The 18,311-nt window shown below is 41.8% G+C and overlaps 1 protein-coding gene across 7 annotated transcripts in view; it reads right to left on the bottom strand.

Annotated features, from left to right (window-relative positions):
* The window catches only part of RCBTB1 (RCC1 and BTB domain containing protein 1), a 71,648-nt gene extending 53,787 nt beyond the window's left edge, over positions 1 to 17,861 (bottom strand). For 3 of the 7 annotated variants that reach the window (XM_054701288.1, XM_037527292.2, XM_054701289.1), the window contains exons 1-4: positions 17,759 to 17,861; positions 2,234 to 2,313; positions 1,955 to 2,121; positions 1,467 to 1,617 (exon numbers count right to left, since the gene is read on the bottom strand). In XM_054701288.1, the coding sequence (XP_054557263.1) occupies positions 1,467 to 1,617; positions 1,955 to 2,080 (277 nt within the window). In that variant the 5' untranslated portion in view covers positions 2,081 to 2,121; positions 2,234 to 2,313; positions 17,759 to 17,861. Of the gene's footprint in view, positions 1 to 1,466; positions 1,618 to 1,954; positions 2,147 to 2,233; positions 2,314 to 17,067; positions 17,346 to 17,758 lie in introns of those variants that run through there. The other 4 variants (XM_054701287.1, XM_037527290.2, XM_037527294.2 and 1 more) reach the window with 4 other exon arrangements.
* Positions 17,862 to 18,311: the final 450 nt, after the last annotated feature.

Here is an 18,311-nt window from a genome sequence, read left to right as displayed (position 1 = left end):
AAGCTGAAGAATCTACCCACCTGTATGAATCCCATATCCTTTTCTTATGGCAACTGCATGAATTCCAGGATAAACTAAGATTTCTTTAACTCCAATGTTAAGCGCAACATGCAGGGCCTCCCCGGTGGTGCAGCGGTTGAGCACTGGGCTGCGAAGTTCTGCAGCGCTGGTTCGATCCCCGGCCACTGGGCGAGGGTCCCACATGGCGCGCAGACCTCTCCTGCCGCCCGCTGCTCCCCTCAGCAGTGTACTTCGTCACTCTGCCTGCTCTGCTCTCCCCTCTGGCTCTGGTGAATTCTCTCACCCTCCCAACCTGCGCTTCTGACTGTATCCAGTGCTTGTATAAATAAATAAATAAATCTTTAAAAAAAAAAAAAAGAGCAACATGCAGAGAAATGAAAACCACTATTACCTGTGTCTATAAAAATGTACAAAGTGAAACCTGAAAGTTGCCTTGCTATCACAAATCCACTGAAAATGATGCCAGGCAAAACTGAGACATGAACAGGGATTCAAACTGTTATGAGAAAAAACCCATGGTGCACATTCTAAAGCTTTGTGCCTAACCATGCACACAAAAGCCAAGTAATCAAACTCTCATGTGCTCAAAGATTTTTAATTGGTGTGAAATTCAAAGGGTATAGTGAGGGGTGAAGAGGAGCAGGGGAGAGTAGGATTTCAAAGTATAAACTCTCTATCAGACTCTGACATCAACCATCCCCTCATGAGCAAAGGTTCAGTCAAATAAGCAGGGTCCAAATAGAAGCAGCCAAGGCCCAATGGGAAAGATTCTAGGAGAACAAATCCAAGGGAGCGCCCAGCATGAAAAACAAACAAGAGGTTGCACAGGGCCCACAGGGCTGGCAGAGAAGGAGAGAACCAAAGTTCAAAATGTGCCACCCAAGCTGATTCCACCATGAGGTCAAGGCTGCTGGTCTCCCCAAGGAGTGGGTTTGTGCTGCCTGCCAAAGCACTAAATCCAGAAAAGAGAGATGGGGTGCACATATGTTCAGTGCTTTAAGTTCAACAAGGCCACTCAGCACCACTGCCTTACCCCTCCCCATCCCACTCAGGAAGTCAGGTCCATGGCGTGCCAGGAGTTGTAATGCTTGTTGTGCAGAGATGAGGGAGGAGTTATTCGGGATTTTACCAGGTAGAATCTGGTTCCCATCACCCCAGCCTGACTGACTGGTCCCTGGCCATTCCACTGCATCCTCTCACAGAAGGACCCCTCTGCTCTATCTAACCTTCCACAACTTTAGTAATCTAAAACCTCAGCAGTATGCTTTAATTGGCAAGTCATCCTACGTCTGTTTCAGAATTAATCTGAAATGTTTAACGTTCACCTGTTTTGTATACTTCCCATATTAAATTTGATATGGTCACACTTCCCCCCACCTACCTTAGTTTAGAATTTTCTGCTCGATGCTCACAACCTGAAAAGCTAGCTTTTGTTCCCTCTTTACCTTCGGTGCTGATAAGAACATGTGGTCCACTCCCATAACTAAGGCTTTTAATCTTCTTTCCACAGAAAGCTTCTAGCTTTTTAGGGACAAGAGTACTCTGGTTATCTCCAGTTCCTAGACAGTTACTATAGTTCAATCCAAATACAAAGACCTAGAAAAAAAATAGTTCTGGGTCACTTGATTTAATTTTCTCTGAAAATAAGACATACTAAAGTTCAGTTTGATACCTCAGTAGGTAGGAGATTGACAGGTTGTTAAAAATTCAACCTCTGCTGACATTAGTTAAATTTTAACATATTTGACGATATTATGAAATTCAAAGAGTAGAGGGTATTAAAACAAGAAACTTGAGAGAGAAATCATATCAAAGACACTGAATTTCAAGTATTTTTTTAATCCCCATCTTTTCTCACTCTGCAAACTATCCACTTTAAAGCCCAACTACAAAATAAGTCCTAAAATTAAACTCTGGACTTTGAGAGTCTTACCTCATCATTGTCAGTAACATACAGGGCTTCGTTTGCTGAAGTGCCAAAGACACATGCTTTCCGAATAGATGCAATTTCTTGAGGTGAGAGCAGAGTGAAGATTGGCCATTTCCCTACATCCACCATGACTCTGGCTATAAGCAATTCCTATAAATAAGCTGGCATTTCTGCTGTAACAAACAAAAAGGATTCCTACTGAAAAGTAAATACCAAAAAAAACAAACAAAAAGGACACTGCTTATAAAAGGCAACAAAGCTATCGCAGAATAAACTACCCACCTTTGGTTTGGTTAAGTGGATGGCTCACTTTCCTCAGCAATGTTCCAATGCTTCCTACACCTTCTCTCCAAGGCCTTCTCCTGTAATGGGAGGAAAAATTGTTAGAACCCACTGCTTGCCCACTGACAAGTCTGCCTATCTGCTACATACAAGCTTGCATACAACCAAAGGCAGACAATGGAGCAAAGACATGCTGACTGTATGAAAGCAAGGCTTCTTCTCAGGTATTTTCCCCCGAGGGTATTAGGATAAAAACGGTGACAACATTAGTTTGTCTAAGGTAGCTAATTCTCAAAGAGGAGTCTGTGAGTGTGATAAAAATCAGAATGTTACCTTTCTACCTTTCCATCCTCTACTACCACTCCCAGGATGCCCTGAAAGACCGCTATCTATGGTAGGAAATCACTGCCACAGAGAGCCGCTATTTGTCTAATGATGGAAATAGGACAGTCCTCAGATAGTTGAGAGGCCATGTTTTTATTTATTTATTTATTTGTTTGCTACATGCACTGGGTACAGTCAGAAACGCTGAGAGAATTGGTACACTGCTGAGGGGAGCAGCGGGCGGCAGGGGAGGTCTGCACGCCATGTGGGACCCTCCTCCGGTGGCGGGAGCAGCCGGGGATCGAACTGGCGCCGCACGGGCAGCTTCGCACCCAGCGCTCAACCGCTGAGAGGCAAAAATATTTAAACGCACTAGCTTAAGGATTACTATATGAAACTATAAAAAGAAATATTATATTCTGTTCCTAATTTACATCACCACATTCCCTACATGTATTTTATTTCACAGACCGTATTTTATTTCACATTGAGAAAAGTTATCATATGAATAACAGGAAAGACAAATTCACCCTAATTCTGGGATTAGAACTGATGACTAACCACCTTCAGGCAAAAACAACTAGCTAACTAGTACCCTGTAAAGTAGAAAGATACATAAATTTCCATAAAAATCTAAACTTGATCTGTTTAAATTTTACACACAGAATCCTGGTCACAGTTCTAATTCTTCTAGTTCAGAAAGCATTTCTCAAAATTCCAGGGGACTGCACAAACACAAAGCACCCAATCGTGCCAAGTGAGTTTCCATTCTGCCTCCCACCGCTGGAACTGAAATAGAACCAAACAATTGATAAATGCAACCAAGGTTTCCTAGTGAGGTCCAGAGCTCTAGAAATTCCTTCCGACTCACTCTCTTCTCAGACCTCTAAAAATAGCCAAGAGAGGAAGAAGGCTCAAGACAAAGTCTTTCTGGCACCAGCACTTCCGACAGTACCTGCAGAGAGGGATTTGGGCTTGAGCAAGCTCAGCCAAAGCCTCAGTTTCTGCCATCTAGGGAGATTTTTTTCATCAACCCTACCTTGAATGACAAGGATTAGGTGTCTGCTGTGCCCCAAGTTTACATCACCTAGTCAGTGATCACGAAACACCACCAGGACAGGCTATTCCTGTCACAGCACAGCCATCCTCCAGGAACACATTTGAATGTTCTGAAATGTGTGTTTGTATTGTTGCAATCACAACAACAACTAGCACCTCATGAGCACCATATCCCAAGTAATGATCTAATCCTCACTTTACAAAGATTTTAAGAATTTGCTCAAACTATTAAGTGGCAGGATCAGGACCTGATGCCATGTAATCCAGAGCCAGTGTCTGCACTCTTCAGCTATCCACTTCCTCTTTATGAGCCTATGTGCCATCCTTATACAAAAAGTCCCATTTTTTACTACACTTTTTTTGGGGGTCTATGTCATTACTTTTGTATTAGAAATATAGGCTCTCCCCCCTCAGGTGTTGTTTGCACATGGCGCCCAACACCAAGGCACACACAGGGACTGTTGTTCTTGATTTGTAAGCATTCTTTGTATGGTAAATGCTTTTAGGAGTAACACAAAAGATGCCCCCTTCACCCCAAATGGCCTGCCTTATGCCTCTTGCAAAACAGACAAGGAATGGAGACACAAGACGTGAAACAGTGTAGTTGTCTTTAAGCAGGTAGATAAATTCCAAGAAAATCCAGAGCATACTTTCCTAGAGCATATTTTGTTAAGTTAGTCTTCAAAATTTCATGTCTTACATAATATGGAATTAAATTTGAAATAAATTTTAAAAGGGGGAATAACTAAATTAGCTAAAAATATAAGATTAAAATTTAAATTTAAAATTAAAAATTAAACATTTAAAATTTAAAATTAAAACAAAGGGGTATTACCACTCCAAATCATACAATTTCCTGACAGCAGTGTAATTATTTTGTAATCATTTATCCACTAAAGGTAACTCTGCCCTAAGGGTTGGTAATCTACTTTAAAAAATGAAGTTAATTTTCATAATGATGGTTTATTACATAAACTGAGATTTACCGATTGCTAAATTACTTGGAGCTTTACTTTACAAGCTTTTTCTCTAAAGACTTGTAGTTTAAGAGTCAACATAAAAACCAGGTCCTATAAATGACTTTCCAACCAAAAGCCTTGGCATGATCTAAAGGATTAAGAGTTCTAGGCCTGTGTTAGTTTTCAGGTTTACTTTTAATCAGCCAGTGTGGCATGCTACGTACCTTTCTGAGGCTTTTTACCCATCTGTCAAAATGTTAAAGGATTAAGAGTTCTAAGGCCTGTGTTAGTTTCAGGTTTACTTTTAATCAGCCAGTGTGGCATGCTACGTACCTTTCTGAGGCTAGATTTTCCAAAAATCTGTCATGTAAAAATTTATAATTTTATGTTTAAGATGTAATGAAGATGGGGGTGAGGGGTACAGGGAACTTCTGAACACAAAGAACAAAAGCGATAATGCTGAAGCAAATACTCACTCCTAGCAATACAATCAAGCAAAGCAAATAAAGAGCAGGAAGGAAGGAATTAACAATAATCAAGAAACTGCTTTGCTGTAGATGCTTCAGCATTCTTGTTTAATTTTCACAATACAGTACTCTTGTAAAGAAGAGATCATAATCCATTCTTAGCAGATGAGGAATGAGGTTCAAAGGTGAAATGACATTCCAATTTCAATGAAGAAGTGACACAGTTAGAATTCAACCCCCACACATCTAACTCTTTCTTACAGAGAATATCAGTCCTGACACTCTCACCAAACAGAATGACCTGGTAAGTTCCTGGACCTGTAGTGCTCTGGAAATGCTGAGCCAGCCACGCCTTCATCTGCACCACAGACCGCTCATCCATTCACATATACCTGGCGAAGCTGACAAAGTGACAGCATGTTCAACAGTCAGGTTACAACCTATGCCATCTGTGGTGCCATTCACAGGATGTGCGAATCCAATGACTCCATTCTCTGACTGGCCAAGGCAGGTGGCACTGTCTCTAAGAAATTCTATGAGGAGGACCAAGGATGTGGAATATTTGTCATAAATAAAACATAAAAATCCAATAAAAAAGCTTCAAATACAAAGTAGTACTTTTAAATAAATGTGTTCCCCAATATGCCTCTGTGTAGATTTGCTTGGTTATATTGCATAGATGTCATTTAGTCCTTTATTCTTCCCAAAAAAACTAGAATGCAGATCCCTGAAGATCAAATATGACCTCAGTCCTCAAAAGAGCATGTGAGCCCAGATGCCTCCTTGGGTTAGTCAGCAAAGGTACAAAGAATGTTTTCATTAGACAACACAACCCAAGCAGCTGATGACATGAACAGGGTTTCCTCAGAATTCAGACATGTTTCTCTGAGAGATTCCTTGGAGATGTTAAAATCCAGGATGTGCTGCTATGTGTTGTACAAAACAGAGTCCTGGGCTTGGGCATGTAGGGTCTAAGACAGCACAGTATAAATGTAAATACGACTAACATTTTCAACTAATCAAAATTACCACCATTACTGCTAGCTACATTACTATGATATATGTATAATTACTCCATTTCCCTAGGCATCTTTGTTAGTGTTAAGAAAATCATACTGAGTATCATAATTCTATCAACTTCATCGATATAATGTTTGAGTCTCACAAAATTATATATATATTACTGATCTATCATAGAAAGCTAAAGCAGATTAAATCACTAAAAATTAACTATATTTAATCTGTTAAGAACCCACACTATATTTGAGAACTCTGTGGCTGACAATGAGTCAAAAATATAAGAATCAGGGCCTCCCTGGTGGCACAAAGGGTTAAGTCTCAGTACTATGAAGCTACTGGCAGCAGAATTTTGATACCCAGCCAAGGGCTAACCCACATGATGCAGCAGACCTCTCCTGTCTCACCTGCTGCTCCCCTCAGAAGTATATTTCAGTCAATCTGCCTGTTCTGCTCCCCACTCTGACGCTGGTGAATCCTCTCACCCCCACCTCCACACCTCTGGCCTGTACCCCAATTCTTATATGCATAAATAAATAAATCTTTAAAAAATAAATATTAATAATCTTGTTCTAACTGTATCGAATTCATTTTAAAGTAATATATAGTTAAATCATCATGCCAGAAGTGCCAAAAGTTTTACATGCTTCAAATAGTAACATATGAAGTTATTCTGTTGACATTGCAGGGGCACTGCTAATAGAGAAGAGTCTTAACCACTGGCCTGGCTTAGCCTCAGCCTCCTAGAAAAGCAGTGTGCCTTGGTAAGTAGTCAGCAGTGGGGAAGTATCTTAAAGAAGGTAACCCCCATGCTGTTCTTTCCCATGTTAGAGTGCATCCTAAAATGAAGCATCCTGAGGGGAAATGCTAACAAAATGCTAAACTGTATGTTATTCCCGTTAAAAGCAAAACAGAAACAAACACAAAAACACCCCCACAAAAACCCTGCACTCAGTAAGGCTCAGCTTTGTAATGAAGAAATATACACTGTATCATTACAATTTTTAAAATATAGTAAATCCAGAAAAAGGGATATACACACATCCCAAAATGTATTTTTCTGAATATACTGAGGCAACGTTTCCTTTGTATTGTTTAAATATATTCCAAAAGCAAATAACTTGTGACCAAAAAATAAACATTTTAAATGAAGATAAAATCTTAGTTATTTGAATGTTCATCCCATAAGTTATTAAAAGTTTTAAGAGGTATTTTTGCCTTATTCACAGCCTAGTGTGGCAGAGTATTTCAGATATTTCTATAAAATGAATTTTAATATATAATTATACAAAGAAAGGGAATATGAAATGGTATAGCCAATGTGGAAAACATGATAGGATTTCCTCAAAAAACTAAATAGAATTACCATGTGATCTAGCAATTCCTCTTCTAGTATATTCCCAAGTTCTAAATCAGGGGCTCAGATAATTGTGCACAAACATTCAAAGCAACATTATTCACATTAGCCAAAAGATAGAAAACCCAAATATCTGTCCACAAATGAAAGGATAAACAAAATGTGGTACCTATATACAACAGAATATTATTTCTTAAAAACAAATGAAATTCTGATACATGCCACAGCAGGATGACCTTGAAGACATTATGCTAGGTAAAGAAAGCCAGACACAACAAATACTGTATGACTCCATTTCTTTTTTTTTTTATAGAGGCATGTTTTATTTATTTGTTTGTTTTTTAACATGCACTGGGTACAGTCAGAAGCGCGGGAGGGTGAGAGAATTCACCAGAGCCAGAGCGGGAAGCAGAGCAGGCAGAGGGACCGAAATACACTGCTGAGGGGAGCAGCGGGAGGCAGGAGAGGTCTGCACGCCATGTGGGACACTCCTCCGGTCGAACCGGCACCGCAGAGGCCGCGGGCAGCTTCGCACCCAGCGCTCAACCGCTGCGCCACAGGGGAGGCCCTGTATGACTCCATTTCTGTGAGATGCCTAGTCAAATTCATAGAGATTGAAAGCAGAATGGCGGTTGCCAAGGACAGTCTCAGGGGAGATGGGTATTGGGAGTTATTGTAGAATTCCTGTGTGGGATAATGAGAAAATTCTGGAGCTAGTGAGAAGAGTTGCACAACTATGTGAATGTATTTACTATCACTAACCTGTACACTTACAAATGTAAACTGGTAAATTTTATGTTATGTCTATTATACCATAATTTTTTTTAAAAATAAGGATCCCATAGGTTTATATCAAGGCTGCATTGAAAACTCAAAGATTTTTTTTAATTACATGTAGAAGGATTTCAGAAATAAAATCGATTTCTGGAAAAGTACAATCATAATTCATTAATTCTGTCTTGGGAAGGCAAGTTCAGATAGGAGACATTCTGAATGGAACATTTCCAAAAGAAATACAACTTTCTTAGAACTCTAACTCAAACAAATTGCTATGAAGACAAGTCTTTTCAGGGTTTGATAATTATAAAAATGAGTCATAATTAATATGTCAGTTAAATAGTTGTGCTGAAGTACTTCTGTAAGTTATTTTTTTGCAACCCTTTTATCTATCATTTTATTAAAAAGTTTCTCATAAATAGCATTGATGTTTTTATTATGAATTATCACTGACTGTACGTTAATAGGTGAATTCATTATTTTTTTTACTGTATGAAAATGAGGCAATCAGAGGCTGGAAAGGAGTTTAACACCTTCAAGAAGATAATGTGCCAAATATGGATCACCAAATTTTTGTGACACCTGAAAATATATCCTATATTCCCATGAAGTTATTCTGTGCCTATTAGTACTAGAGATCAATATTCCATTCCCTGAAATGACTTTTCCTAGCAACTGGCACTGTCCCTGAGAGAGCTTGTGGCATAAAGAAGAAAAGGTTATTTTATTTTACACTTCTGGAAGTAAATTCAATGGAGAGCACACAGACCTTCCAATTTTAGAAATCTGCATTTGGAACAAGAAGACTAAAGGAGTAATGTTGCCACCAACCTTTTGATTCCTTTAAAAGCACATTTTTCCTTCCCCTAGGAAGCAAGTATTGAGAGAGATGGGGGTACACTTTGTTTCACAGACCTAGCAAAAATATACTTGAGTATGTTTATAGAGTTAAAAAAAAAAAACACAGGAAATGGCTAAACTAGTACAGAAACTTTGTTTTTGATGAACTAATGGTCTCAAAATTAGAAAATACTAGAAATTTAGGATTGACTTATAAGCATGTAGCTTCCACACAGACCTCAATCCTTCTCCCCTCATTTAACCAGACGTATCTGGCACAAAAGAAATCAATGCCACCAATGGATTTTACACCTTCAGACCTGTCTTCTGCTGACCTAAAAGCTTGGTAAGGAAGAGAAATCAGAAGAGATGAGCAACCCTGCAGAACTGGCTAGCTCCGAGATTCTGACTCCTCTTTTAGTGTCATTCTTGGGCATGAAGTCAGATAAGAGCTGATATTCTCACAGAAAATAGGAATGTCAGAACAATCCATTTAAAATGGGCTTCACGTTCTTCAGTATACTAGCCATAGTCAGGTTTAGATTATTTGAAATAGCAATTTCAAATATGAAAAATACTCATTGCAAAAATGTTTAATTAAAGCATTTGCAATTAAAGTATACCCAAGATCTAGGGCCTCCCCGGTGGCGCAGCGGTTGAGCGCTGGGTTGCGAAGCTGCCCGCAGCCTCTGAGGCGCCGGTTCGATCCCCGGCTGCTCCCCGGCCACCAGAGGAGGGGCCCACATGGCGCGCAGACCTCCCCTGCCGCCCACTGCTCCCCTCAGCAGTGTACTTCGGTCCTTCTGCCTGCTCTGCTCCCCGCTCTGGCTCTGGTGAATTCTCTCACCCTCCCGCGCTTCTGACTGTACCCAGTGCTTGTATAAATAAATAAATAAATATTTTTTAAAAAAATAAATAAATAAAGTATACCCAAGATCTCTATTCTATTACTTCTTTATTTCCATAAACTGGATAGGTGATGATTTTCATTATCAGTTTAAGTTGCAAGGCTGGAGTTACATTAGGAGTTTATTTATAGTTAATTTGCTACTGATAAAGTCTAAAATGTCTTAAATAAAAGAGCACTACTTTGTGAAAACAAGAACAAAATAATAGCATAAGTGCTTCTTTGACAATGACCCCCACATACCACAAATGCTGGGAGAATCATAAAGAACAGTCCTGGTTCCTGCCTCTGAGGAACTTAAGGGCAAAAAAAGAAAGGCAGATTCTAGAAAACCTACAATATAAGTAAAATCCTACAGTGCAAATGTAAGTGGAGTAACTAAGCAAACAATGGGATACAACATGCAAACATACAGCCCATGTAATATGTGTTAATGTGTAAATGGGACAAAATTATGTGCACAACAGCTTTACCAAAATTACATATGCCAGAAAACTATAAGATGAAATTCTAGAAATCAAATTCTCGGAATTCTAGCAGATGATAAAAATGAAGGCATCTCCTCTGTGAAGAACATCCAGTTTCCTGCAAGAACAAGTGTCTCATTGCCGTCTTCTTTTTCACCAATGGAAATTCCCAGTTGAGCACAAGAATTAAGGGTGTGGTCACCTCTTCTATTTTTGAGTACATGATATTTCACTTCTAGCAAAACTTTCAAATTCTAGAAGTCTAGAAAGCTAGGTAAACTTTTATGATATTACTTTACAACTTATGTCAAATATCTATACTAAAAGAGCAAAAGCAACTCAAAAAACTCTAAACTTACACAAGAGTCAAATGTTACTCATCAGGGCCTCCCTCGTGGCGCAGGCAGTTGAGCACTGCACTGTGAAGCTGTCCACAGCCTCTGCAGAGCAAGTTCGATCCCGGCCAGTCGTCCAGCCAGCCAACAAGAATCCCACATGGCAAAGTAGACCTCTCTTCCCTCGCCCGCTGCTCCCCTCAGCAGTGTGTTTCGTCAGTCTACCAGTTCTGTTGCCCACTCTGTCTCTGGTGAATCCTCTCACCCTCCCACACATCTGGCCTGTACCCTGGTTCTTGTATAAATAAATAAATCTTAAAAAAAAAATGTTACTCATCAATTCCTTCCACACTTATTCTGAATAAGTTTTTCAAGCTGAGCAGATGTTCCAGATGATTTAGACACCATATGTATTTCCCAAATCCAGATAAGACTCTATGGTAGAAGCAGCCTCAACATTTTTAACATAAAAATATACTTTGAAACTATTTCACCCATCCTATGATATAAGTACTGCAAAGAAATAGTTTCAGAGATTTGCTGAGATACTGATGCTATTACTATCTCAGCTGCTAGGAGAGTGTCATCCACTTCTTTTCCTGCAAGAATGAAATGGAAAGAATGACCTGAATACTTGACAGTTTGCACAAAGACTAAGGAGCTCTGAGTATACAGCACAGCGATGCCTCCTACCTTCCTTTGAAAACAGCATTTACTGCTGCTTTAGAAGTTCCTAACACATTGCTTTATCAGTTGTGCTCAACTTCACCACTCATTTAAGAGGACAACTGTCACTATCTGCTTCTAGTAAGTTATCGGACTTGAAGCACAGCTTGCAACAATGGCCTCTGGAAGCAATTCTTTCGCCTTATCATCCAAGGGGCCACTTTCATTTCATTCCACAGAAGCTTTGAGCTACTCTAGGACATAGGATCTGGCAGTTCACTGAAGTGAGCAAATCATTATACTGATGCTATATGCTCAGGTTAGTAAAACCACCAACCTAAACGGCAATTGTATTAGCAGCAAAAAATAAAAAACAACATATCCAGGGTTGTGAAGCTACTATGAGCTTATAAAAGTAGTGTGAACCTTTCCTACATAGAAAAGGAATTACCTGTTACTGAGTTGATGAATATGGGGTATTTCATGCAATTTGTCATTTGATGACATTAACACCATGATTGTAGTTTTAAGTCCTTATGGCATCAACATAAGATCCGCTGCAGTAAACCCACACATATGCCATTTCTAATGTTTATGGTGCAGAATTTTCAACAAATGATGGATTTGTGTCAATATACCCTATGATGCCTAAAGCCAAATTAAAACTGCAAGAATGGGCAGGTTTCCATACTAAATTCATTGCATAAGTGTTTACTAAATGTCCTTTAGGTAGACACAGGTTAAAATCATGATGAGATATCATCTCACACCCATCAGAATAACACATAACAAAAAACAACAACAACAAAAAAAAAGCCCAAACCCAAAACAAGTGCTGTAGAGGATGCAAAAGAAAGAGAAATCCTATTACACGGTTAGTGGGAATGTAAACTGGTGCAGCCAATATGAAAAGCAATCTGTATTTACTTGAAAAAACTAAAAATAGAGATGCTTTATGACCCAGCAATCCCACTCGTGGGCATCATCAGTGAACATGAAACAATTTATACAAAAAATCATATGCTCTAAAATAGTTAGGACATGGAAGCAACCAAAAAGTCCATAGACAGAAGATTCAATCAAGATGTGGTACAGCCACACACTGGAATACTATTGAGCTGTAAGGAAAGATGAAATACTTCCATTTACAGCAAAATGGTAGCTGTCTGAGGCAACTATGTATATAGTAAAGTAAATCAGAACGACAGAGATAAATATTGGACATTTACATACTGGATGATTTGACAAAGTAAAATAAGTATAAAAACCATTGGACATTAACTTAAGGGAAATTAAGAGGGAGGAGGGAGGAATATAAGGAGATGATAAAGGATGGTGGTAAGAAAAAGAAAGACAAAAAAGGAATGAACTGAACTAACCAGAATTGGAAGGGGAAGTTGCTCAGAGGATTTTTCATTTAAAGTCAATGCCAGAGCCTCCCTTGTGGCACAGGGGTTAAAGTCTCAGCGCTATAATGCTATCATGAGCCACTGGGGCATTAGTTCAATCCCCGACCGGGGAGCTAACTACATGGTGCAGCAGACCTCTCCTATCTCACCTGCTGCTCCCCTCAGCAGTGTATTTCAGTAAATCTGCCTATTCTGCTCCCTCTCACCTCCCCCCCTACCCCCCACCTCTGGCCCACACCCCAGTTCTTGTATGAATAAATAAAAATATTTAAAAAAGAAGTCAATGACAGAAATGCTCTAAGGACACATATCCATCCTTTGTTGAAAGTTCTGCAACATACACATTAGAAATGGCAGTTTGCAGGGCCTCCCCTGGTGGCTCAGTTGTTGAGCGCTGGGCTGCAAAGCTGCCCGCAGCCTCTGCAGTGCCGGTTCGATCCCCAGCCGCAGGGTGAGGGTCCCGCATGGCATGCAGACCTCTCCTGCCGCCCGCTGCGCCCCTCAGCAGTGTATTTTGTCAATCTGTCTGTTCTGTTCCCCACTCTGGCTCTGGTGAATTCTCTCACCCTCCCGCGCTTCTGACTGTACCCAGTGCTTGTATAAATAAATAAATTAATCTTTAAAAAAAAAATGGCAGTTTGCATATGATTCTCTCTCCTTAATCTTTGAGAATACAACATCTCTCATATGTGTGTTTCACTGCAGCGGATCTCATGTCTGTGCCATAAGGACTTATAACTATAATCATAGTTATTAACGTCATCAAATGACAAATTGCAAGAAACACCACATAGCCATCATCTCAGTAATGGGTAATTCCTTTAAAACATATCAGATAATCGGGCCTCCCCGGTGGCGCAGCGGTTGAGCGCTGGGTTGCGAAGCTGCCCGCGGCCTCTGCGGCGCCGGTTCGATCCCCGGCTGCTCCCCGGCCACCGGCGGAGAATCCCACATGGCGCGCAGACCTCTCCTGCCGCCCGCTGCTCCCTTCAGCAGTGTACTTCGGTCCTTCTGCCTGCTCTGCAGTAACTGTGTGTATAAATAAACATGCTCTATAAAAAAAAACATATCAGATAATCATGTCACAAAGTGTTAACTTAAGATTGACAGTCACAGGTCTTCCAAACTCTTTCACCTCCAGATCTCCTGCACCTGGCAGCCGGGGTCAACCCCACCAGGTTTTCGACAACCTTAGTCAAAGATGAGCCCTTAGGCCACATCTCCTCAGAGCTATTTGCAAACAAAGTTCCAAAGACCACAGAAAACTTTCATGCTCTAGGAACTAGGAGGAAAGGATTTGGAGAATTACTCCAGGATTTATATGCCAGGGTGGTGACTGCACATGCCATAATGGCATGACCAGCAAGTCCATCTATGGGGAGAAATTTGATGATAATTTCAGTCAGAAGGATACAAGTCCTGGTGTGTTGTCCATGGTAAATATTGCACCCAACACAAACAGTTCCCGGTATTTCATCTGTACTGCAAACTGAGGGGCTGGATGGTTAGCATGTGCTTTTGGGCAAGGCAAAGGAGGGTATAAATATTGTAGAAGCCATAGAGAGCTGTGTCCAGGAATGGCAAGACCAGCAAGTAGATCACATTGCTGACTGTGGATAAATCTAATAAATTGGCTCGTGTTTTACCTTCATCACCAGACCATTCCTTCCAGATCATACCCCCTCACCCCCATCAGTTCCAAATATCCTATAAATCTTCATGTTCTTGCTGCAGTTCTTTGGATTCTATTTTCCTTATCACCCTCCAAATCTAGCTGGGTTGCAAAGTTTATGATTATAAAATAATAAACAACAAAAAGACTATTAGTCACAATCATATATACAAATTACCCATTACACGAAAGAAAATTATTTTTTCATTAAACTAGTTAACTTGCAAAGTGTGAAATATAGCCACACTCACTTATTTAACTAATTTAATATCTATATCCCTATGTTATATGTGGTAAAGATTTCATTAGAGATTTATCATAAAAGTATGCTACCACATATGTTGATCACAATTTTGTTCTCAGGCATCACATCTTGGGAGTGACTTAAATGTGAACCATATTTATATCATGGGAGTATGGCACAAGGTGGTATTTTTTTTTTTCCAGTTATGTTTTGCTCAATAACACACCAACTCAAAGTTTAGAGGCTTAGAACAATAGCAATTGGTTATTTCTCTCAAGTCTGGGTGTTGACTGAACTCAGCTGCAGTTACTTATGTGGTCACAGACACTGGGAGCGTGATTAGACTGCAAGACGCTTCATTCACATGTTTGAGCTGCTCCAAGTGTTCCTGTTCTCTTCCCCCAACCCCCTCACCCATGCCTATACTTGAGGATAGGCTTCCCAGGAAGTGAAAGCTACAGTTGCTATGCCTCTTGAAGTCTATGCCCAGAACTGACACAGCATCACTCTGCCACAGTCTATTGGTCAAAGGAAGTCACAAAGCCAGCCTACATTCAAATGGAGCAGAAACAGACTCGATCTCTTGATGGAAGGAGCAACAATTAAGTACAAGCATGAGGGGAAATACTGGCAGCCATCTTTAGAGAACTACCCAGCTGAAAAACATTACCGAAGGTTTCCACTGTACTACTTGAGTTCAGGATTGAAGCATTAGAGTATACTTTGTGTATTTCCAAAACTCAAACTTTTTCTTAGGCATTAAAAAGAATACCTTGACAATGCTAAGTAGAATGTTAATCTCAGAAAAGTTATAAATCATCTTATCTAGGGTTGAGGGAGGGATAGACACCATTTTCATTCTTCAGGAGTGGTCTGAACAGTCTTCTCTAGATGGCATTCATCATCTCCTGAAGTCATTTTATACCTTACAATTTATTATGTATGCAAGAGTATGATATCACTATATAGAGAGGTGTCTCCATCTCTTATTATCCAAACTCTATCTCAACTCAAGAATCAAATAGATCTAAGTTCTTCAACACTCACATGTTTATTATTGGTTTTCCAAGTCTCAGAAATAAGCTAGATTTGAACATCAGTTATCTTACAGTGTGATATCTCCCTCTCTGAATACAGTACCCCAGTAAAATTGTATAGTAAAAAGGGACTTAAAAAAAAAATACATATGCCTCCTGAGCATTCTTCAATATGTAAACAATATATAACATTTTTAGATTTTTTAAAATCACATAATATTAAAATGTGTCCTGATGCCCTATCTATGCTCTAGACTCCTTGTGGCCCAAACCTCATTTCCCATGCATGGCTTACTGCTTAAGGTACATACAGAAAGAATCGTATAGTAATAGTAGTGAAAGATCTTGAACTTCCCTTCAGTTTCATCCTTCCCGCTCTGATTTTCAGACTTGCCACTTTCCACTGCTAATTACTAAGATGGAGCCAAGCTCTTACTGGAACATATAGACACTTTTTTTTTTTTTTAAATAGAGGCATGTTTATTTATTTGTTTGTTTGTTTTTTTGTTTATACATGCACTGGGTACAGTCAGAAGCACAGGAGGGTGAGAGAATTCACCAGAGCCAGAGCAGGGAGCAGAGCAGGCAGAAGGACCGAAGTGCACTGCTGAGGGGAGCAGCGGGCGGCAGGAGAGGTCTGCGCGCCATGTGGGACCCTCCTCTGGTGGCCGGGGAGCAGCCGGGAATCGAACCGGAGCTGCAGAGGCCGCGGGCAGCTTCGCAACCCAGTGCTCAACCGCTGCGCCACCGGGGAGGCCCTATAGACACTTTTTAATTCAAAATTTTTTAACAATTGCTTAAAGCTACAAACTTGACAGCTTTGGCTTTTATGGCTGTTTGTTTACGGAAGTTGCCAAAACTTGGTAATTTGGATCACACATATAAAATCACTCAGGAAGCAATCACTCTGAAGATTAATGTCCTTCCTCTTCAAGAAAAAGAAACTTCAAAAAGATATCCATTCCACATTAGTATAATTAGTATACACAATTACATACTCAACCCTGAAAGCAATTCAAAAAGATGAAATTCCTCCAGTGCTCACTTCAAATGGCTACTTTTCTAAAGTTTAGAGTACATTATAAACTGCTATCAAAGTTAAATCATTTCCCCATTCCTTTCAGTATTCTGTACCTTTATGTTTTGTTACTAGCCCACTATACACACCAGTTTCAGAAACCGCTTTTACCTCCAAGGGCTATAATCCTTTTCTAAAAAGTCAAAGACAAGGCGATTTCGGTGTGTTTTCCTTTTTTTTAAGGTTATACTATTGCTCTAATAAAATTGTACCCCCCACCTGCAAAGAGTTCTGCAGCAAATGCCTTCGGGTGTCTCACGTGCAAATAAACATAAAGGAGAAGCCACTTCCGAGAGAACAGAGCTTGCCTTCACGGACATCTTAAATAAAATAAAGCGGCTCGTTTTTCCGAAGCAGGACCAGAGAAACGTCATCTCACTCAGCTCACTGCACCACGGGTAAAGGTCCTACTACGTGAACACCCTTGTGCGGAGTCCGAGTCGTGGGGAACAGGGACACCGCGAAGCACAGGGTTCGCGCCCCCACTCCCGGGGGAGATGCCGAGATCCCGGAGGGCGCCGAGCGAGGACGGGGAGTCCGGGGAGGTCTCCGCCCTGCCCCACCCGCCCGCAGCGACCACAGCCTTCAGCTCCCAGCGGAACCGCGTCAGCGCAGCTCGAAAGAGAGGGCGCAGGGAAACTTTGCCTAGCGTCTGCCCACCGGCTCCCGGGAAGAAAAGCGGGACGAGCTCCCGGGAATAAAAGCGGGACGAGCTGCTGACCGCGCCCGGGCAGCGGCCCCCGCCCGCCCGAACGCAGCGCCCGAGGCCCGGAGCCGGGGCCCGCAGCCCGCACGGAGGGGAGGGGGGCAGGCAGCGAGCAGGAGTTACGGGGCGCGCGGGCTGCGGGCGCGGGGAGAAGGGCAGGGGCGGAAGCGCCTCCGCGAGCTCGGCCCGCGCCCCACCCGCTACCTGGGAAGCGGCCCCTCCGCGCACCGTCCGACCGGGCCCAGCCGCCGCGAGCGCCGCGGGATCTCGGAAGCTCCCACCGGAGAAGCGGCCGCGAGTGGCGGCACCTGAGGCCGCCCAAGGGGAAGAGCGGGAGGCGGGGCCCGGGAGCCGGACCCTGGTCACGTGGCCGGGCCGCCTCACGTGACCGCCCGGCGCGCGCTGCGGGTGACGTCGCTGGGCCGACCCCTGGGACCTGGGCGCCTTCGGCCCGGGCCGGTGCGCCGGGTCTTCTGGAAAGGCTGATTGGCCGTTCGAGTCCAGGCCTCGCACTCGGCGGAGAGGTGCTTTGAAATGGATGGGGTTTGGGGGGACTTTTTTTGTTTGTTTTTGTCTCTCTGGAACTGGGATGCGCGAGGTGCAGTCCTTCCTGACTGGCTTGGCCGTGGGGGGTGGGGTGGGGTGCGCAACCAATCTCTCCAAGGCTTTAGGACGCAAAGCGAGTGAAAATTCACCTCCCTGCGCATTGCCTGCCCTGCATTTTCTGGGCATTACCCAAGTGTTGCTGCCTAGGACA

The sequence above is a fragment of the Talpa occidentalis genome, unplaced genomic scaffold, assembly GCF_014898055.3.
Source record: "Talpa occidentalis isolate TD23 unplaced genomic scaffold, MPIMG_talOcc4v2.1 talOcc4.5, whole genome shotgun sequence".
Taxonomy (NCBI): Eukaryota; Metazoa; Chordata; class Mammalia; order Eulipotyphla; family Talpidae; genus Talpa; species Talpa occidentalis.
The sequence above is the reverse complement of the archived record's forward strand: the minus strand, read 5'-3'. Positions and strand labels throughout refer to the sequence as shown.